This window comes from Centropristis striata, chromosome 8 (genome assembly GCF_030273125.1).
Source record: "Centropristis striata isolate RG_2023a ecotype Rhode Island chromosome 8, C.striata_1.0, whole genome shotgun sequence".
Lineage (NCBI taxonomy): Eukaryota > Metazoa > Chordata > Actinopteri > Perciformes > Serranidae > Centropristis > Centropristis striata.
The window spans coordinates 12,287,003-12,308,420 of NC_081524.1; the positions used below are offsets into that span (position 1 = coordinate 12,287,003).

At 39.0% G+C, this 21,418-nt stretch overlaps 3 protein-coding genes and 1 non-coding gene across 4 annotated transcripts in view; 2 read left to right on the forward strand and 2 right to left on the reverse strand.

The window, feature by feature from the left end:
* Nucleotides 1-341: 341 nt before the first annotated feature.
* On the reverse strand, nucleotides 342-6,647 carry rab13 (RAB13, member RAS oncogene family). Its single transcript, XM_059339871.1, has 8 exons — nucleotides 6,167-6,647; nucleotides 5,411-5,471; nucleotides 3,737-3,797; nucleotides 3,547-3,624; nucleotides 3,170-3,259; nucleotides 2,786-2,851; nucleotides 2,596-2,646; nucleotides 342-2,485 (listed from the first exon to the last, which is right to left on the reverse strand). The coding sequence occupies exons 1-8, from the start codon at nucleotides 6,288-6,290 to the stop codon at nucleotides 2,414-2,416; spliced, it is 603 nt and encodes a 200-aa protein (XP_059195854.1). The 5' UTR covers nucleotides 6,291-6,647; the 3' UTR covers nucleotides 342-2,413.
* A 1,350-nt stretch (nucleotides 6,648-7,997) lies between these two features.
* On the forward strand, nucleotides 7,998-12,413 carry rps27.2 (ribosomal protein S27, isoform 2). The gene is made up of 4 exons (XM_059339799.1): nucleotides 7,998-8,142; nucleotides 8,669-8,777; nucleotides 9,335-9,445; nucleotides 11,176-12,413. The coding sequence occupies exons 1-4, from the start codon at nucleotides 8,137-8,139 to the stop codon at nucleotides 11,202-11,204; spliced, it is 255 nt and encodes an 84-aa protein (XP_059195782.1). The 5' UTR covers nucleotides 7,998-8,136; the 3' UTR covers nucleotides 11,205-12,413.
* Nucleotides 9,110-9,243, forward strand: LOC131977059 (small nucleolar RNA SNORA13). The gene has a single exon (XR_009394856.1). It is a non-coding gene; the product is annotated as a small nucleolar RNA SNORA13 (small nucleolar RNA).
* Nucleotides 12,414-13,525: 1,112 nt separating the features above from the next.
* The window catches only part of kcnn3 (potassium intermediate/small conductance calcium-activated channel, subfamily N, member 3), an 83,987-nt gene continuing 76,094 nt past the window's right edge, over nucleotides 13,526-21,418 (reverse strand). Inside the window, exons 13-16 of the mRNA XM_059339022.1 lie at nucleotides 15,580-15,751; nucleotides 14,076-14,172; nucleotides 13,863-13,906; nucleotides 13,526-13,748 (exon numbers count right to left, since the gene is read on the reverse strand). The gene's annotated coding sequence lies outside the window, so the exon portion shown is untranslated. The remainder of the gene's footprint in view (nucleotides 13,749-13,862; nucleotides 13,907-14,075; nucleotides 14,173-15,579; nucleotides 15,752-21,418) is intronic.

Genomic DNA, 21,418 nt, shown 5'->3' on the forward strand with positions numbered 1-21,418 from the left:
ACACGGGGGAACTGCCACATTTCTAGGCTAAAAAAGAAGTTTTACCTTGCAGAACACATTCAATTCTGGTGTACTGCTGCCTTGATCGATTAGTTTGTTTGTGTTAATACGTGACTTTGATAAATCCGACCTAACACTTTGCATTTTACTGAAGGGGATACAAACTATCCCCTTAAGAAATGAACATAAGTAGTTACAGAGCCACAAAATATTCTTCCTTTTGTTTTGTTTTCTACTTATCCAAGTGTTTAATACATTTTTTTTTTGTAATTTTGGGAGTATAAATAAAATTGACTTGACTTACCAACGTAAATTTTTCAAACTACAACACACCCACCATGTTTATTGTTTAGAATTTTTATTCATCAAGTCTGTAAACTACATACAAAGTCTTGTGTGGGTCTAAAAAGACACTGAATGTGAAAGAAATGCATAAAAAGCAGAAACAGTAATACAGCATGTGTGTCCGGATCAGATGACCACCTTTCATCAGTCATTTTGAATGATCTGAAGTTGCCTGAGCAGGGAGACTGTTCTGTCAGATGTAGCTAATGTGTGGTAGTGTTTCGTAAGAAATTAACCAGGCACTTCAGATAAAAGGCAAGACCCACTAAATCAATTCAAAGTGAGGGACATGTGAGCGCTGCTGCTTCCCTCACATCCTGTCCATTCACTTGCTTTATCCATCATTCTTTCATCTCTCCACTCATCTTCTCATATTGCACTTATCTCTGTTCCTATCATCCACATTCTCAATCCATCCAAACAAAGCTCGTTTACCACCAGTGTTTGTTTCACATTCAACTCCATGTATTCATCAACTTGTATTCATTAATGATCTCAACTTCTCATAAGCTGTAACCCGAATAATTTCCCTGCAATAGTTTCAGGGCCTTTTAATAACAAATGGCATCTGTTACTGTAGATTATGTTGAATGCATTAAAATACTGAAACATGTAATACATTTTCAACAGATAAACACGACATAATCACACTGAAATGTAAAGTTATGTAACGTTTAAAGCATAAAGTTCAGTCTCTACATGGCACTGCAAGAAAGAATTTGAAACAAGGTACTGACAAACGTGAAAGTACACTGTGAACCAAAGATGTTTGATGACCTGTTAATTAATCAAGTTGTCCAGTATTTAAAGCATCAAACAGAATCTACGAGATGCCCGACCAGAAGCCTACTGTGTGAACTGTGTATGTGAATCAAAACACTTTCCATCAAACCCTTCCTCTGCCACTGAGCCCCTAAAAGCTTCTGCTGTATCTGCTTACACATATGCAATGAATTAAATAGTTCTTTCAAGCTGTGATTTTTTTTTCTTACATAGCTACTCAGTTTAAAAAACACACCAGAAGACAGAGCAGTGCTGTTGTAGGGATGCAGATGTGGTGATAAGCCAGGGGAATAAAAGGCAGAAATAGATGTTTACATGGGGGAAACTGCTTGTCACACTTTGACCCCCAATTTGCAACATTCTTATGACATTAACACTCTCATGGGAGATGTGGCAGAAGACATGTTCAATGGGAAATACAGGCACAATCATAACAATAACATTTCAGCTCAAAGGGGGAATATATTTTTCTTTTTTTGGAAAGTATGTGTTTAGGGAAGAAGAGTAGGGATGCACCGACCCAAAACAGATATCTCAAAAAGACTCAAAAAGATGGATCAGGTATTGGTGAAAATGGGACTTATCTATTTTAATTCAATAATATGTTTAATCTTATTATTAAACATGCACATACTATGTAATGACTATGTAACAGCTGAGGGCACTAACAAAAACACATCAGCTGATTGGAGGTATTACACTTGCTACCCCACAAGTACAACTGGAATTTTTAACATCTGTGAATCAAATGTCTTGAGAGGTGGCAGCTGCAATGCAAAATGAAACACAACCAACTTAAAGGGGACATATTATGCTCTTTTTCATGTTCATACCTGTATTTTGCTTAGTTTACATGCCTTATAGTTCCAAGAACACATCATTTTTCTCATAAAATCTCTATATCTTTAAGCCAATTAGGAAAAAAACAAAAACAGTCTGCTCTGATTGGCATGCAAGAAATATATGGCGCAACTTTTGCAAAGTAGCTCTATGCCTCACTTATACAGCATACACCTTATTAATTAAAAACATGGTCTCCTGATTGGACACACGGACAGAGCCCAGGTACCTGTATCAGGACTGAAGAAGTCAGATTGGTGCATCCCTAAACAAAAGTATAAAAGTATTATCGGAGTAAAACATTGTTTTGGCACCTGTATGTATTTAATAAGTGAGCCCACCAGATGGAGACAGAAAACCTGCTGTGCTGCATTTCTCCCCGGTAATACTGATGTGCTCTTACATTTGTATGGCGCTTCCTTATGTGTGCTGACCTGCATCATATTTAGAGAAGAACACATTTGGAGGCTTTTTTCTCTGTACTGCTTGTGATTTTCACCTCTCGGCCTGTGGGGCCCTGTCAAGGAAACACAGACAAAGGAAGAGACATTACAGCCATATCAAGAATAACATAAAGTCTTAAATTCAGGAAGGAATAAATGCTTGGGGTTATTAAGTAAAACATACTGGTTTCTTGCTGGATTTATGTAGTATGTCAAGGGCCAAAGACAGAAAAGACTAAAGGAAAGTGAGAGAAAACAAAAGTTTAGTGTGCAGCATTTGTAGTAAATTAACACACCATAACAAGACACACTTGAGGTTGTGGTTATGAGATATCAAGAGACTGTTCTGTTAGTTATACAGTATTCTGGCTCACCTCCTCCACGTTAATGCTGGACTTTGCACTGGTCTCAAAGAACCTGATGCCGTGATCTTTAGCCAGCTGTAAACAACAGACACAGACCAGATTAGAGTAGATCAGGATATGGTTCAATCACTTCCTGCTTCTTATCTAAAGTAAATGCGAAGCGGATACATGAAAAACTTGTATGACACACTTAATCCCTTCCTCAAACAATCACTCCCTCTTATACTGACAAGATAGAAAGAGTCACCAAATCATCATTTCCACTGACTCTTTGTCACAATGAAACTGTTCACTATTACTACTCAAACTTCCAGAGCACTTAAGCACTAATGTAGCAGCATAACAATTATACAACACATAAGGGACAGATTAGTCCCTGCAGGGTCATCTCACCTTCTCTCCTGTCTCCTTGGAAACTTTCCGCTTTGCCTCAATGTCGCATTTATTGCCTAGTAACATTCGACTGACTCCAGCTGATGCATTCTGGGAAAGAGGGAATGCAGTTAATTGATTGGTTATGTTCTTACAAGAAATTTGCTTAGTGAAGGGTATATCTAGGAACAGAGTTGCAGTATTTTATCTACAAAGTTTTCTGCCTCAAGATAACAGTTGAATTGGCCCTTTAAAATCACCATTTGTGCAATAACTCTGCCTTGTTGTTTCAGTGAGTAGAGGCCCATACTCATGACTAATATGTCTCCAACTGACTAAGCACTATTTTTAAGTGTTTCCTGATTATCTTTGCCCCGACTGAGTGGAAACAGTCTCACTTCTTTGATGCTCTTCATCCAGTTCTGGATGTTTTCAAAGGACTTCTCGTCTGTTATGTCGTACACCAGGATGATGCCCTGACACAGAGACAAAGAGAGAGGATTTGAGGAGTCAGTCAAAGGTACAGAGCGAGCACAAAGGGACGGTGATGTCAGCCGTGATTATCCAGTCTGCTTGTTCTGAGCTCACCATGGCTCCTCTGTAGTAGGCTGTCGTAATGGTCTTGAACCTCTCCTGTCCTGCTGTGTCCCTGCACAAAGCACACACAGTCAAAGTAAGAATAATGTGCACTGATGCACGCACATTGTGCAACAACTTTAAAATACAACTGTCAAAAGAAAGTGGAAGTTGCAGGATGACGCACTGAATGTACATTTTACATCCTTGTCTCATTAACATCATTTACTCTTTTTCAAGAGAGACTGGTATATAAAATAAACATATCCAACTTAAGTATAGACAGATGCACAGGTAATTAACATACATACAATCATACATTTTCACAAATAAAGAAAGCTGGTACAACCTTTTAAAATTCTTTGAAATAAAAGAATAAAACTTCATGTTTTTGCAGGTCATTATTTTTGTATGCAACATAGTATTTGAATCCATTTTTTTCAAGTTCGCTGTTAAAAATAGGCACAGCTAATGCCAGGTGAGCTGACAGCATTAGCACTGTATTTAAATATAACCAGAGGTAATTGGTAAGGTAGAGGTAATTTGATGTTTTTTGCAATAAACAGCATACACTTCTGCTCCTTTCTGTTTGTTTCCCACCTTTTCATGTAAGATGCAATGTTGAGTAAAAACATATCACCTGATGAAGGACAGTGCACTGTGATACTCAGTATCAAAGGGCTTTAAGGTGGAGGGAGAAACATGCACATCCAATATCATCATAACCACATGTAGACAGAATAGTAGATTTTCAGAGGTCTTTCGACGAGGATTTGTTTCTGAGAGAGTTTGTTGGTTTATGTTCCAAAATGTGAATGAAAGGTGTATTTTTTATTATTATTTGTAACAATGACTCTCCCCTTGCCCTGTGTGGAAAGACACTATAGGTTTGATATCAATGAGAGCTGACACACTAACATTGCTCTGCTGGACAAATCGGTTATAACACAATTATACATAAAAAAAAGAAAAAACATATCCGTGCATCGAAACATGTACACCAACATACTACCAATCTCTTATCAAGCTCATGAATAGTTAATAATTTATATGAAAAGTAATGCATGGAATTTCATAGCTATGCCATGAAATCATGTCTGCTTATGCAGCCTACAGAGCACATAATCTTTAAGGACAGGCAGGAGGGGAGGTGGATGGCACAAACCTAAAGCTTTGACCCAGGAGGCCAGTGTTCATGCCCTTTTGGATACTTCTTTACTCACGTTGTGGATCACTTATCTTAACAGTGTCCAGTAGTTTTGTAAGCAAGCACTGCTATTTTTTCCGAACCTTAAAGTGGTGTTATTGCGTAACCAGAAGTAGTTCTGTTTAAATGGACCTTGAAGCATGTACAACAGTCACTAGTGTTTCATGGGATAGCATATGAATCACGTTTCTGTAGGAAATGATATGTAACCACACAAGAATACATTGCTCTGATGGGAAAATATCTTGCTGACCAATTTATCCAATTGGTCTGACTTTGTTTCTTTCCAAAATTCAGTTTAGATCTGAATGACAAGAAGTGCCTCTCTGTGTCGGGCCATGTGTGATGCATACTTGGACAATAAACCCTGTCATAAAGTCCAGATTTGGAGAACAGGAGGGAAGTTCCTCTTTCCTTTCCTGAGCCAGAGAAAAAAACCCAAAGCATTTCCAAATAAGCAACCAACTGTCATCTCTTACCAGACTTGTAGTTTCACTTTCTTTCCATCCACTTCAATGGTTTTTACTTTAAAGTCGATGCCTAGAAAGAACAGAGAGGAGGATGGGTTAAATACCTCTGATATGCACTAAAAACACACACACCCTAGTGCACACACATATTACAGCGTATATAGGTCACCCTCACATGGGTGGAGACTAATTCATGGTGATTTTGACCCCTCAGTCAGTGTACTCCCATCCACTAACAGGCATACAGGAAAGACATACAGCCCTGCAGGACACACTAACTTTGTGTTATGTTTTTTTCTTCATGCAGGATGGACAGGCTGACACACAGACAGACAGCAAGGGGCAGAAGAGGGGGGTTGTCCTGTGAGAAAGAAAAAAAACTGTGCATGCCAGAAAGCCAACCATTCTTCTGGGAACGTCGAGATGGTAAAAGAGATAGGAATGAGGGTGGGTGGACCCTCTGAGAGCCAAGTGAGAGGAATGAGATCTGAGGGAGAGATGGGGGAGAGGGTCAGGGAAGAGACAGCACACACATTCAACAAGAGCAAAACATTCAAGAGGAGAAAACAAAAAGATAAGACACAGAAAAGAAATGAGAGAGCGCGGACTAGTTCAGACATGAAAAAAAGAGCCTGGGAAACCAGTTTGTACAGCATGAAATTAAATGTCAGCGTTCAGTAAACCCTTAATGTTTCAGAGAGGCCAATCATAATGGTGCAGAAATGTCGTTGGTCAGAAAGCAAACATTACACCGTAACAACATACCGATGGTGGAAATGTACGTGGAGTTGAAATTGTCCTCAGCAAAACGAATGATCAGACATGTTTTGCCCACTCCGCTGTCCCCGATGAGTAACAATTTGTAAAGGAAATCATACTTTTTCGCCATGGCTGGAGGGTTTCTTCAAAGTTAAAGAGAAAAGAGAAAAAGCTGGGGTCGTTTCTCTCCGGGAGTTCTTTTCATCCACTTAATTCTTCAAAATTTTGGTTGGCAGGGTTTTTAAAACTCTTTTCCTTTTCCCCCCCTCTCTCCCAGACTTGTCACCGGTAAATTCCGATCCCCCTCAGTGCCTCTGTGATCTGTTTGGACTGCGCTGGATAAAGAAATAAACTCCATCCAAAGTTAAACTGTCCACTGCCGATCAGTCTCTAACACCAGGTCTTCATTTTGCTTTCATACTAAATTCCTTAACACTGCGTTTACACACGTACCGGGGTGACTACGTGTTTTTCCTGCCTCCAAAAAAAAAAAAAAAAAAAAACACATCCCAGATCCGCTGAGAGGCGACGTAGTATGGGAGTGCTTCATGGAGTAGCGGCCCAGACCTGCAGGTGCGCAGCATGAACACAAGGTGGCGCCGTTTAATCACAAAACGAAGAAACACCTGAGGACCACAAGAGAACCTGGCTGCTGACAAGATGGAACCGGGTTTTCATTTGGAAAGTTTTGCTTTTCAGAAATTTTTTACGTTTATGTTTTCAAAATGTATTTAAATACAGTTAAATAAAATAAACTGTAGCTAGGTAAATTTTCCACACCTTCCCTTTTAATAATTTTTTTGAGTGAATAAAGGTGACTTTTAATTCATTTTGATTATTTCAGTTTTACAACATTTAATTTTAATACATTTTAATCTAGACAGATTAAAAGTTTGTTTTATCAGAGCTTTGTGTATTTCAATGTTGCATGTACCTTTTGAAATGGTATACAATTTGTATATTTATATACAAATTGTATACCATTTTACATTTATAAATGTATTGTCTTTTGCTTAATATCACTTTGTACCCTTTCTGTTATACAGAATGTGCACTTCAGGTCTCTTAAAAAACAATATTGTACTTTTGAGGGAACACTTTTTAAAAGTGTACCTGTAGGTACAGAACTGTTCTTGATTCCTACCTCCATTTTTGAGTGTGTATAGCACTTTACACTATATAATATATAATTGTATATAATGTAACAGTAAGCTTCTTTTGTTTAGATTACTTTTTTTGTCGCTTGTATTTTCTCCTAATTTGTGGCCTATTTATATTTATATTTAAGCACAACAACACAAAAGTAATTATTTTTTTTAAACTACTTGACAATAAGCCAGTTTATGATCGTAATTCTGATCAAATGCCATCTATACAATATGCATTTTCAAACACCGTGTAAATATATTCAAAAATAAAATTTAACAATTTGTAATTAAGCACTGGTGGACTCGAAAACCTCATAAAGTGCTCTTTTGGGTACCTTTACAGTGGAGAAAACGTGATCGAGTGCGCTTTAAGATGCCCTTAAATGTGATGCAGCGCCACACAGGCAGAAAACTTTCTGCACAACATTCACAGCTGAAGTCAAAGTATGTGGACACTTACATTTTCCACTCATATTTGATAGTAAAACATGTAAATCTCAAAATCAATAACAGCAGAATAAATAATTTACATGTTTTTTTGTTGGAATCCATATAACTGGACATATAACTAACTACATTTCTGGACAATTTACACTTATACTAGCCTACATGAAAAAAATGTTTTAAAAAACGAAATATATAACATAAACACACAGAAATACCTTAACAAATTCCCGTTTATAAAAACAAAACAAAAACAACAAAAGTAAAAAAACGTTTTTTATAAGAAAATAATTCTTCTTCCTCCGGGTCTTTTACCCGTCAGCCAAAGGTTTCCGGTGCGTCGTCACTGAGATTTTCCGGTCAGAGTCTCAACCACACGCAGACATGCCTGTAAGTACCACCACCGTTTTTATACTATCCATCCATCGTTAATGGTTCAACGTGGGTAATTTAATACGATCAAAAGCGTGTTTTGTTTCTGTTGAAATCTACGTTTTATAGTTGTAATCTTAACGTAAAACGCACGCAATATGGCGAAACACGTGTGCGACAAAGCAGCCCACGAGGGCTGCCTTTCTGAACACCAGTCACATGTTGATTTTCCCTTTTTCTTTGAGGGTTAAAACTCAACTTTCCAAGCTACCTTTAATCTTCTGAACAAAATCACTGCAACTGCTCAAAACAATATTTAGTCCGTTACTTTGTATCATTTTTACATTCCTTTTAAAAAAACATTACATTTCCTCTTTGAAAGCTGTAGAGAGATCTCCATATTTGCTCCGACCTGAGCGGAAATCCATCTGTATATTATAGTAATTTCAAGAATAAATTAATATAACTATATGAATAGACTATATACTATAGAATACTATAGACTAGTATTCATCTAAAATCATGCCTTTATTTTTCCTTGAAGCTCGCAAAGGATCTGTTGCACCCGAGCCCCGAGGAGGAAAAGAGGAGACACAAGAAAAAACGTCTCGTTCAGAGTCCTAATTCCTATTTCATGGATGTCAAATGTCCAGGTGAGTTTGTTTACGTGGTAACCTGACCAAACCCTAATCGACAATTTCGATAAAAATGAGAGAAATTGACGTGCAATGTGCACAAGTAGTGCAGCACCTGACTGAGGTAAAGGTGTTGACGTTGACCAATGCAAATACATTGGAGAAAAATAGATAAGATAAGCATTGTACACCAGGTTTATATACTGTGAATATGTCATGACATAGTATAGTCTGTAGGAATATATGGCACATTCAAATATATGTTAAGAAAATATAACGTTAATATAATTTCGTTGTGATTTTGAATTTTTTATTTATGTAATGTATTTAAGTACATCTGCCACATTAGTTGCCTTTATGTGTTGCCCTTTCATTGTTCCTTTAGTGATTGGGGTGTCAAATAAGGCATACAGTGAGACTTGTGGCTGTCTGTTAAATGAGCTTCCAGTGACTCCTTTACACACAAACAGTTGCAAGGACACATTAGTAACCAGGAGTGTATTTGATTATGCAAAGGTTGGCAGCAGACTGTTGTTTCATGGCTGTGTGTGTGTGTGTGTGTGTTTTGCCTGCAGGTTGTTACAAGATCACCACAGTGTTCAGTCATGCTCAGACTGTAGTGCTGTGTGTCGGCTGTTCCACAGTCCTGTGTCAGCCTACAGGAGGGAAAGCTCGCCTTACAGAAGGTAATCAGTGTGCAAAATGAAGAAACCACCTGCATGAAGCAAATTCACAAAACAGGCCAGGCTTATTTTGGTCTGTCAACTCACATTTTAGTTGCTTTGGTTCCCTGAAGTAGATTCAAAATATGATGGGAACTATGTTCAATTTGCTGCATAGCTGAATCAACAGCAAATAATTCACTCACCGAAATAACCCTGGCTTACTTGGTAGACTTTCTTTATGGAACAGGCCGCTGAACAATAACCTGAGTAAATGTTCTCACAGTTTGTAGTGGTGCATTCTGGTTCGTTTGGATTATTATGTGTGAAAAGAAACTGAACCACGGGTGAATATGCACCACATTTACAAACTCATCAACTAATTCCAACTTGAACAAACAATCTATAGGTGTAAAAGCACCTAAAGACTAAGCCTTTCTGCACCTGACTGGTATTTCCAAATCAAAGAACTACTTTATTTCGTCCATCACTGACAGTTAACCCGCCAGGCTAATGCGTCATATCTCCTGAAAACACATTATTCAGTCAAATGCGCAACTTGCCCCAGGTTCACAGTGTGTTAATTGGTTTTTGATAATTGACTTAATTGTGAAATGTTTGAATTTTCAATTTTAAACCTGGCCTCAGCCCAAAGCTTTAGGCAGCATAATGTTGAGAAACTTCCTATTCATTGGGCTTGTTGGGGTAAAGTAGCAGAACTTGGCTGTACAATAACACCTCAGTGACTTCTCTACATTTGCCTTTGTGTTGCCCTCTCGTGTGTCCTTCATGAACAGGGTGTCAACTAAGGCATACAGTGACTCTTGTGGTTGTGACAGAAATTCATCTCGATTGATCCATTTCTACACAGTCGACTGCACGCACAGATGCATTTTCATTCACTGTTTAGCCTTCTTTCAGCCAGTACAACAGGGAATAGTTTCTTAATAGTTAAGTCTTTTATATGTAGAAAAAGTTGGATCAGAATTGGTTCACTAGTTGGAGTACATTGACAAAAATGATGATGTGTGCAGGATGTGTACAGGGAATTGGTTAAGTTTAAGGTCAAGGTTTGTTTTCACTGACGCTCTCACCGTTCCAACCCACTCTGTCCTGTGCTTTGCTGCCGTGGTAACCAAGTGCTTCTCAGTGCGCTCAGCTTTGAGTTATTATGGGTGCAGCTGCCTTGGCACTAAAACCACTTGTTTGGAGGTGATTCAGTCTTTGAAAAGGCAGATAGCAACATGAGTTTTCATGTTCTCTTATCGGCTATATCCTTGTCAGTGAGTCAGTTTATTACACCACGCCTGTTGTATTGACTCTTTGTACCGGTAATCCTGACCAAAGATTGTTGATGTGCTGTGTCTTTCTGTAAAATGAGACACTCAGTGTCCAGTTTAAGTACATCTAGCTAAAAGCCCTGCAACAAATCCTACCTTTTGTGAAGGTTATTAAAACTTGAGAATAATTGTTCGTTTTAGGTCATTTTATTGTTAATTACTCAAGAGACAAACAAGATGGTAATCAGACCAGCAAATAAATAGTTGCAGCCCCAATTTTGTTGGTATACTGACAAGTATTTCTATATCTGTCCGCTCCTCATTGATGTAATAGGGTGCATAAATCATTAGCTGCAGTACAATCAACAGCTACACAAATCAATCTTTACAAACTAAACATAACATTTGTGTTACGGTATTTTTGTCACTTTAAATAACTCTAAATTGAATCTGTTTTTCTCCATCTTTCCTCAGGATGCTCATTCAGGAGGAAACAGCACTAGTTTGACCAGCTGTGGTTGGACACAGTTGAAGAGGAGAACGAACAGCGCTTGATGGACATCAAGTAACACTGCCATGGAGCTGATGCAGCAATGAGGAAATGGAGAGCGGGAATACACATCATGTAATATAAGAAGTCTCTCAATGGAATATGCACAGAGACATGCTTGGCATTGTTGAGACCCCACCAACACCACATATCCATTAATTCCTCTCATAATAAACTTAGGTTGTTTTTGGTAAAATAATCCTGCATGTTTGTCATCCAGTTTGTTCTTTTTAACCTTGTGAAGGTTCTTACATGCAATTTTGTCTTGTAAAAGACTCTTGTCAGCTCAGGACACCTTTAAAATGTGGTGTTAAAGATCAGGGCATTTAGGGACTGTGGCACTTGGTTTCCTCCAGGTGCACAGATTTGTGGAATCACCTGTTTTTTTTTTGTGAATGATTTGCATTACACCCTCAACGATGAAGCACAAACATTGTATAACAGTTGATCGACACTAAAGATTTATGCAAATGTCCTTTTAACACGAGGAAAGGAGATTCACTGTGGCTGAAATTGCAAATTACATCCAAGAGCCTGTTAACTACAGTTTCACTATGTTAAGGCTGCACTCTGCAGTATTAAATGTTGATTGATGCATGTTAGAGCTGGTAATAAATCCAGACACTAAATGCATACATACATGCCAAGTTAATGCCATAGTGAGGTCAACACTTTATTTAAAAAGGTAGACGATGACGTCATCAGTGCCTGCTCTAAAGCCAGTGTTGTTGGACCAAGCCCCACTCGCTCTGGACGAGGGTTAATTCAGGGAAAGTCGTTGCTGGGTCCATTTCTGTTTCCTGATGCTTGTAAAACACAAATGCAGCAATGTGACACTAAATGTCATTATCATGAATGATTATGGTTGTGAATTTACATGTGTTTGCAAGCTTCCTGTGAAAATGATGTGAAATTAATTCTTGTGAAGTTGCAAAAACAATCACACTAGCCTGGTTGGAGGCAACTCTACTAAAATCATTTGTGTCTTACAGCTTTAGTTCAGGCTTGTTGTTGCACAGACTGACTAGACTGAGATGTACACAGAATAAGAAGATAATTTAACAGAGAAGGTGAATGTTAACTTTCTTGTTGCTATGGTGACATTTTTTTAATGTCTTGCTTGTATATTGGACACGGCTTACAAATAAAATAATGATTCTAATGTGCCTCCTGGTTCCTGAGTGACAAGTACAGAATAACATGTCATTATTACTTTCTATACCAATGCTACAGTTTTACTTGTACTTCCAACCTTTAGTGATGATTTACGGTCTCATGTATTAAACAGACACCTCTTTGTAAAGGAAGTCTTTCATTTAATGCAGTTTCCTTATTAAAAATGAAAAGGCTTTTGAAGTTATTAAACTCTTCAAAAGTCAAATTATTTCTCTTGCCTGCTGTAGACACTGATTTAAGTCTTAAAATTGTCATTTTCTAAATGCGATAACATGCTGTCTGGATGTATTACAATCTAAAAGTGGGATTGTTGTGACAGACCTGTAGAGAACCCTGTCACTACTGCTGGGACCTAGGAAGCTCATTTTATAATGGGCTAATTATTTTTTTAGTAAAACTAGATTGAAATCATTTATAATTGGTTAATCTGTCCATCCATTTTTGCTGCCTATCTGGATCAATGTTGCGCTAGAATGCATCAAATTCATAATAAGTATTTTATGTTTAAGCATTAGACATAATTCTTGTCATTGTACTGTATTCAGTCAAATGCAGGTGTAGAGGATTTGCAAACTATCGCATTCTGTTTTTCACAGGGTCACAACTTTTGGTAATCAATTGTATTCTATGTGAAATACAAAGTTTTTAAACACCTTAAATTGAACGGATGAACCATGCAGATGGTGTCTTTATCTAATTAATTGGCTAAACAGATTTCATTTCTAGTGAGGTGGTAACAGTCAGTGCTATTCAAGAGCTTTCCTCTTATTATCAGGGCTGAGACAGCACACTGTCCAGGCTATGGATGTGGGAATAATTAATCAGTATTAAAGCTGAGTATTACAAATGAGCAATCCAACTAAAGTAAACATTTCCTCTCAATTTTAAAAATATGTCTCTACAGACAATGTCAGCACTTCAAACGGCTTGTTTCGTCCGTAAGCAGAATTAATTAATATCAAGGCATTAGATGCACAGATCACTGAATTTGCTTTTAAGTACTCATGCTACTTTAAATGCACTCTGAGGCCCACTGACGAGTTTTAAAAGGCTGTGTAACAAACTGTGCATGTCTGTTTATGCTTATGTGTGACACACCTTGAAGGATGAGGGCAAGTCCTTGGTATCTACCGCAGTGAGCTCAACCCTGGGCTGGGGGCCGACACGGAATAGAGGGACGCTGGCAGGCAGGGCAGCATCTTGGGGACACGTGGAACAGCTGTGACAGAGGGGGGACTGACCCCGCAAATAGGCCCGCAGAGAGAAATAAAAGGCTCAGCAGAGAGTAGCTGGAAAACAGACACTCGACATTTGTTCAGACCTGCAGGGAATAAAAGATAGAGGAAGAGTGCTTTGTTAGTACAGCGAAGACACTACATACGTATAGACTGTACAGGCTGTGTGACTGGAAAAAGTTGTAAGTAGGGGCTGCTACATTGCAGCGTCTCAGAGTGCAGCCATATTCTGTTACTTTCCTTCCTGTATTAGGTGCATCAAGTTGACTGACATTAACAGCAATAGGGAGGCAAACATGAATATTGGTGAGATTGTTGGTTAATTATTATCCTGACCCTCACCACTTTAGTTTAACATGTAAACAATATGATGTGTGTGTTTGGGCAGGAAAGACACTGAAACTGACTCTCACCTTGGTGTTGAATTCCTCCGGAATGGAGTAGTGCAAGGCTGTTTGGTGACAGAGTCAATCCTCAAAGGTGAAAGGATCGGAAGAACGGAGGGGTCCACTTTTTTAATCCATAACCACAAGACACAACCCCATAAATACACAATCAACCCCTCTCGCAATTTCTATACATTAGTTCATTCTCAGGATTTTTCAGGATCTCTCAGGAGTTGGTGTTCCTCCTCTAGGCTGCTGGTTCCCCCCACTAGGGGTCGCCAAAGCTTTACAGGGACACAGGTTGTCTATATCCAAGCATTTCATTCATTTCTGTTAAGAAAACTTAAATCAATGATTTTAAAGTTTGGATTATAATCAAAGATATAATCTTAGAATGTATTTACAGAGTAAAGGGCTGAACACAACAGTCTTGTCCTGCATTAGAAAAGAACACAATTAAAACTACAAAAGAGCTTATATAACAATGATTTAGCATCAGGGAAAAGAAAACATTGAATGTCAAAAGAGAAGCTTATAGGTTATTTATGATTTTTTTAAACTTGAAAACACATCTCTGAGGCAATGTTCACAGGAAATAATCTGCTAGAAATGTATCCAAATCCCTTGTTTTACACAAACGTCCTGCAGTTATTGCATTCACTATTTGGGATAACTGTACCGTGTATCAGACTATATGCATCGACTATAATATAAAATGTACTTGATGATAGAAAAGAAGTCCCTTCTGTGGAAAAAAAAGGTTGATAGCCACTAATCTAGGACTGCCCTGACACACCTGATTTAACATCTGTCTGCTCCTAGTGACAATTTGGTGCTGTATGCTCTCCTGTTGGATACCTTCCTGCCTGCATGGATACAGAGAGACAGAGATAGCAGAGAGGACATGTAGTGGAGTATGGTCGCTGAGGGAGCTGTTGGTGGGCTCCACTGGCACTGCTGAAACTCTTTGTCCTTCAGACAAAGTCTGGACACCAAAAGATGGCTTTCAAAATCTGAAGTCATGCGTGCCAGGTCATCTCTGAGTGGGAGGCAGAGAGGAGAACGGGACGAGAGGATCGATAGCAGAAAGGCAGAAAAATCATTCTGAGACATGGCCAGATGAGTTTTTACAGTATTGATCTGAGCAGTTTGCATTCTCATCCCAGCTTTAAACCTGGCAAAGCGAAAGTTTTAGAATGAAAAAAAGATATGAAAGAGGATTAAGGATAAAGTCAAAAGTCAAAAGTGTACAGGAGAATTTGTGGGGGTTCGGGAGTGTGTGTGTAACTTTTGTCCAGGGTTGTCACAGAAGAGCACCGTATGACAAAAAGAACACAGGCTGACTTGGCCCTCAAACACTGTGCAGGGATGAAACCCTGATTAGAAGCACAAAACACACTGGAGAGACCAAAAAAAAAGACACACACACACACACACACACACACACAGCATTTTGTTTGTTTGAGTTTTTCTCCTTTGCCAAGGACAGAGCCATTACACATCATTAGCATCCAGTGCACAATTAACTGACCTGAACACTGATGAGCAGGGTCTGGCTGACCCCACATCTCCATGGCAATGACCTCTAGCAGGGCAGAGCCAGAGTCTGGGCCACTTGTCAGAATCCCCCGGGGGTCCACGATGACAAGCCATGTTCTGTCACACACTTGCACAGAGCGTGGTGCACAGGGCAGATGGCATCTCTGGTACACAAGACAGCAACACACACTGGTTATGACAAGCAGCCTCTTGATTTCTAGGTGAAATGTATTTTCTATTGCCACAATTTATTAAATCGTTTTTGTTAAAGGGGACTTATTATGTTCATTTTCAGGTTTATACTTGTATTTAAGGTTTCAATTCAAACACAATGTACACCTGCATTCACCCTCTGTGTGAAACGCTCTGTTTTACTGCCTGTCTCTTTAAATCTCCCTCTTGAAAAAGCTCCATCCCTGCACAGGTAACAGTAGGGAGTGAGTACCAGGGACACTTCTGCAGATGCTTATAAATTGATTTGTGGTATGAGTTCTTTACTTGAGTATTTCCATTTTATGTAACTTTATACTTCTACTCCACTATATTTTGAGGCAAATATTTTACTTTTAACTCTACTACATTTAGCTGACTATTCATGTCAATTTAAAGTGATTAGACTTTTTTTTTTTTCTAATTAACCTCATAACAGTATATTCAGTAGTTAGAATAAGCCCCTTCTTTACAAAATTCAAATGCTGCTTACATAAATGCATCAATCGTAATATTCTAATAACATATTTGGAATATATAACAATCTTAGTGGGGCCATTCTGCATAACGAGCACTTTTACTCTTGATACTTTAAGTACATTTTGATGCTGATACTTTTGTGCTTTAACTTGAGTAAGTTTTAAATGCAGGACTTTTACTTGTAGTATAGTAATTTTACAGTGACTTTTACTGAAGTAAGGGATCTGAATACTTTTCCCCCCGCTGCTACTCTGTTGCAGGCATGTACCATACACACATACACACAGGCAAACACATGCACGTGGAACCTATTGGCATTCAATTTGAAGATTTAAAACAACCGATAATTAGATCAAATAATCGAACAACGCCAAAACAAGGTGGTAACTGGATTGTAAAAATGTCATTTGCAGCACACTCACAGTTTAATTGCTTATCATATTGGTAATGACTCTGATGACTGTTTGATCTGTAGCAGGCAAATTGCATTACCTCTCCATTTTCCCCACTCCTGATTATCCTGAACTGCCTTTACTACATGACACGATCCTGTTTACCGTAAACTATCTGCCTCACTGCAACAGGAATGTTTCTTCTGCATAGAAACAGAAAATACAAATGAAAAACACATTAAACTGCTTTACCTCAGTCTCTGTGTGCTATTTAGGGAGAAAAGGGAAGACAGGCAGCAGAAGAAAGACATTTTGATTGGCCAGGTTTGACGTCTTCCAGTCTAGGTAACAGCAGATAAATATGATGAAACACAAGTGTAAGTGTGTGGCCCTTGTGGGATAAATCAGGGTAGTTGGAAAGGTTTAGGGTGGGTTTGCTTTGCTGCTCATCTTTCACCATCTCACAGAGATGGTTAGAGTCATGCCCCTGCTGCCACAAAGTTGATATATTAGTAAACATATGCTTAAAGATACACAGACATCTGTGCCGTGGACACATACTGCAAGCACATACACAATTCTACACGAGAGCTTTCACGCACGCATATAGAAACAGACAGGAACACACACGCTACACACACCTCTGCAAGAGCTGAGGGTCACTATGATGATGGATGCTACCCCTGAATGGCCGCGAGTATAAAAAGCCTGGCGACCTGGTAAAAACAATCAGTCATGTCGGTTTGTCACAGCTTGAAATTAATCATTCCCGTGTCTGTGATCATTTCCTGCATTAATTATTCTGACCATGTAGCTTAAATAGTCTGGTGCGCTGTGAGTGTGTCTGCCAGCACCATGTGTGAAAGAACATTTATGGAGATGAAGAGGAGTTTGAGGAGTCACTGAGAAGTATGGGAGGCTGTTAAACTGCACCCCCATCTGGTCAAACCCTGTTAGCTGCAGATCTACATCGTTGACACTGAGGAAAAAGCCACAGAAGGAGGGAATGGATGAATACAGGAATACATCACTTGACATCTCTTCAGTGGAAAAAGTACCAAAATATTTGTTCATATCATTAAGCAAAGTAGCAAATATCATGATAGAGTGCACGCAGAGTTTGTGGAAGAGAACCAGAGAGGCAGAGAGAAGATGTAAACACAGGCTGTTCCGACCTACTGAGATTGTTTGAACACACTTCTTTGTGTTGGCTAATTGCAGCCTAGCTCCTAATGGATGAGACAGATAATGCGTTAGGGCTGTTGTCAATAGCTTGCAAGGGAGAGAAAATCAGAAAATGTAAATATACTGTATAATCACTAGCCAGATGCCACTCAGTTGTTTTGGTTCGCCAAGTTGTTACTGAGTGTGTTTACACAGGCGCCAAATGGATTATTTCCCCTGTCAGGAAAGTTCTGCTGTCAGAAAAATGCATTTGATGAGTATAATCACACATATTTCAACTTGTAGTTTACACAAAACAAGTAAATAAATTCAGTATTTGAGCGGTGATAGTATGCGAAAGTACAGAGAAACAGTTCTTGCATAAATGTGAAAATGATACATGTGAATAAGGGATGCATGTCTTAAACCTATTTAGATTTCTTTACCAATCATACCAGTCTACCATATGACTTGTCATTGTGTTTTATCTGCAGTTATTCAATATCTAATACACTGACATGTATGTTTTGACAGATTGTGTCGAAGTATCGAATTTGAATTATTTGGCAAAATGCTCTATAAAAGTCGAAGTATATGTGTGAGGTTTATTCGATGTATTTTACTAAAAAAATACATGAACGTTTGAAGATTCAGAACTGTTCTTTATTGTTGATGTCAGTCAGATTTTGCTAGGACTAAGGTATGGAACATTAAATCATCCAGCTTTGCTCTCTACATCTTAGCCTTTCTTACCACCATGTGTAACTTCAGGTTATGAACATATTTTAGGGATACAAAATTGTGAAATTATTAGTATCAGCCTTGAAAAGCAGGTAATTATTGGTATCAGTATCGGCACAAAAAGTTATATAGAGCTGATACAGACGTTCCATTAAGCTCCATTCAATTATCCCTCCATTCCCTCCATTACCCATACCCATTCATTCCTACTCAGGGCCACAGCAACCTAGGATCTATCTGTGCATGCTTTTGTTGGAAGACAGGGAACACACAAACACTCTCATAACAATAGGCAATTTACAGTCTCCCGTCCAGCTGACCTACATTCCTCTGGAAAGTGAGAGCACACAGAGACAGACAAAAAAACCAAGCAGAAATGCAGAAAAAACAAACATCATTATCTCTGTTACCCTAATAACTTAATTTGCGTTGCATAATAACATTCATCTGGGACCAAACAGTCATTGTTAAATATAGTATAGTCTAACACTACAAAATTACTTGTAACCCACAATCAAAAGCCATCACTGCTGTCACTGATGGCACTTCAGTGCAGTATGAATAAAAAAAAAAGAAGAAATCCTTATGGATTTACAATTTTTTCCCCCTACATTACATCATGAGTCACAACATCAATTTTAACTTAAATGCCCAATTTGTAAAACACTCAAGCCTATTCCTGTTGGAATCACCCAATCAACAGCTTTCTACCAGCTCGTTAAAAATAAACAGTCAGTGTGAAGCACACACTGATTGCTAATCAACAGTTCCACAAATGCATGTATGTGTGTGTTTTTGTAACTCCCCTAGCTCGGCATCCTTTCTAGTCCGTGTGCGGGAACTCCCCTCTGACACAGACACAAGGCGGTTGCTATGGAAACCAACATCACTTTCAGGCAAGTAAAACCAGGCAGGGATGGAAGAAGGTAGAGAGAGATGGGGTGGGTAGAAGAGTTTAAAAAAAAGGAAATTCTAATGCAATCCTCTGTGTATGTGTGCAAGTCTGTCTATGAGTGCATAAGTGTGATAAGCAGAATAAGGTATAGCGCCAGCAGCAGGGAGTCAAGATAGAAAAGAGCAGAGGAAATAAAACTAAATGAAGAAACCTGCTGTGCCTGTGGGATACTGGGACTGAGGGCAGAGTTTGGGCTGAGTGATGGAGGAAGAGGAGGAGGACGAGGGACAAAGACAAAGAAGCAGGGGCCCTCTTGCTAACTTTCAGCCTCTTCTCCTCTTTTGATGGCTCATGGTTAGGGGCCTGAAGTTTTTATACTGACAAGCCAATGACCAAGCCATAAAATAAATATAACAATGCACCAGGGCATCAAGAGATAACTGTAGAGAAGCACTATGATGCTTAAAATATCTTTTGACTTGAACCACATACCAGAGTCCCACCCAGATGCTGAGAGCCAGATGAGGAGCACTGCTGGCATGCCGTACCTTTCCTAGACTCTAATTGGCTGACTGTCTCCACCTCTGTGACTTAGGCCTGCTTCATATACAATGAGGCGTGACACTCTGACAGAGGGTATCGCCTCAAGACACAGAAACCTAGAAAGAAAAAAACCAATACAGTCCGAGAGAAAAAAGAAAGTGTGAATTGGTAATTAAACGTATGAGTGGCGCTGGGCCCTGGTTGTGAGTATGGTATCCAGAGGAGTTACAGGTAGCCAAGTTATGTCAGTGCAAATGGCAACAGTAGAAGTCCTGTCAGGGGAGGAAGCAGAGCATAACTCCCCTGTGGCATCATTAAAAACCCCATCGTCTCTCCCTTCATCCTGATTCAACTGAACAGCCTGAAAAATAGATCAATTAACAACCTCTGCTCTCTTACTCCTTCTCTCTCGGTTTTACACACACACACACACACACACACACACACACACACACACACACACACACACACACACATATACACATACACACACGTCCCCTGCACGCAGCCTGAGGGGTGCGTGGGCAGGCAGTGTTGCCATGGAGTTAATATTGTACTGGTTCGTTTCTGTGGTGATGGTGACAGGGGTACATCCCGGACACGCTGCTTTTACCTGCACAGCAACCTCAACTATAATCAACAAGGTTTACAAATACTTACTATTGAGTATGCAGACGATAACAACAAATGAAACAAAACATTTTTTTAATGCATTATAGAAATAAAATTGAAAATTAATTTACTCTCATGCAGCAAGGGTAAATTCCACCGGGACCATATGAGTAGCACTTCACCAACTGTATCGGATCTTTCCAGAAATAATCATCCCCTTTCATTAAACTGCCGGGCTGGAAATATTATGTAGTCTGCTTCACTGTATTATTCCTGTTTGGGTGCTGGCCAATCTTCTAAGATCCTGGCATAAAAACTCCATGAAACATTTATCGATTTAAAAAAATTAAAAGGACTGCAGTATAGTGAGGGTGTGTTAGAGTTTAATGCCCAGGAAGCTGACTACACACAAAACTAAAGCTTGGATGGATCAGGTAGAAATTTCAGAGCCTGTAATCTGATCTGTTATACCAACAAACGCACACATTAATACTTTTATCCAATATCGCTAATGGAAAGCCAACATTACCTCCATGAGTGTGTATGTGTAAGAGAACCAACTAATCCAGTCAAGTCGCTAATGGACTGAACAGAAAAGGAAGAAAGCATATTGCTATAAACTCCTAAGCTATTTAGTGTGCATTCAGCCCTTTGTAAGTGTGCACATTAAATGAAAATGTCTACGTAGGTGTCTATGAAAGGAAGGGGTGGCACTAAGTAAGTGAGGGATGGTGATATACATCCACAACTTTTAGTTTTACAACCTGATTCCAAAGAAGTTGGGACGCTATGTA

What these genes read in the sequence shown, in the direction of transcription:
- rab13 (XM_059339871.1), bottom strand. Translation starts at nt 6,290, where the DNA reads ATGGCGAAAAAGTATGATTTCCTTTACAAATTGTTACTCATCGGGGAC. An exon ending in AAAGTGAAACTACAAGTCTG is followed by an intron (nt 3,798 to 5,410) that starts GTAAGAGATGAC and finishes TGCTTTGTGCAG; the next exon opens with GGACACAGCAGGACAGGAGA. An exon ending in CCTACTACAGAGGAGCCATG is followed by an intron (nt 3,625 to 3,736) that starts GTGAGCTCAGAA and finishes TCTCTGTGTCAG; the next exon opens with GGCATCATCCTGGTGTACGA.
- rps27.2 (XM_059339799.1), top strand. An exon ending in CATGGATGTCAAATGTCCAG is followed by an intron (nt 8,778 to 9,334) that starts GTGAGTTTGTTT and finishes TTTTGCCTGCAG; the next exon opens with GTTGTTACAAGATCACCACA. An exon ending in GAAAGCTCGCCTTACAGAAG is followed by an intron (nt 9,446 to 11,175) that starts GTAATCAGTGTG and finishes ATCTTTCCTCAG; the next exon opens with GATGCTCATTCAGGAGGAAA.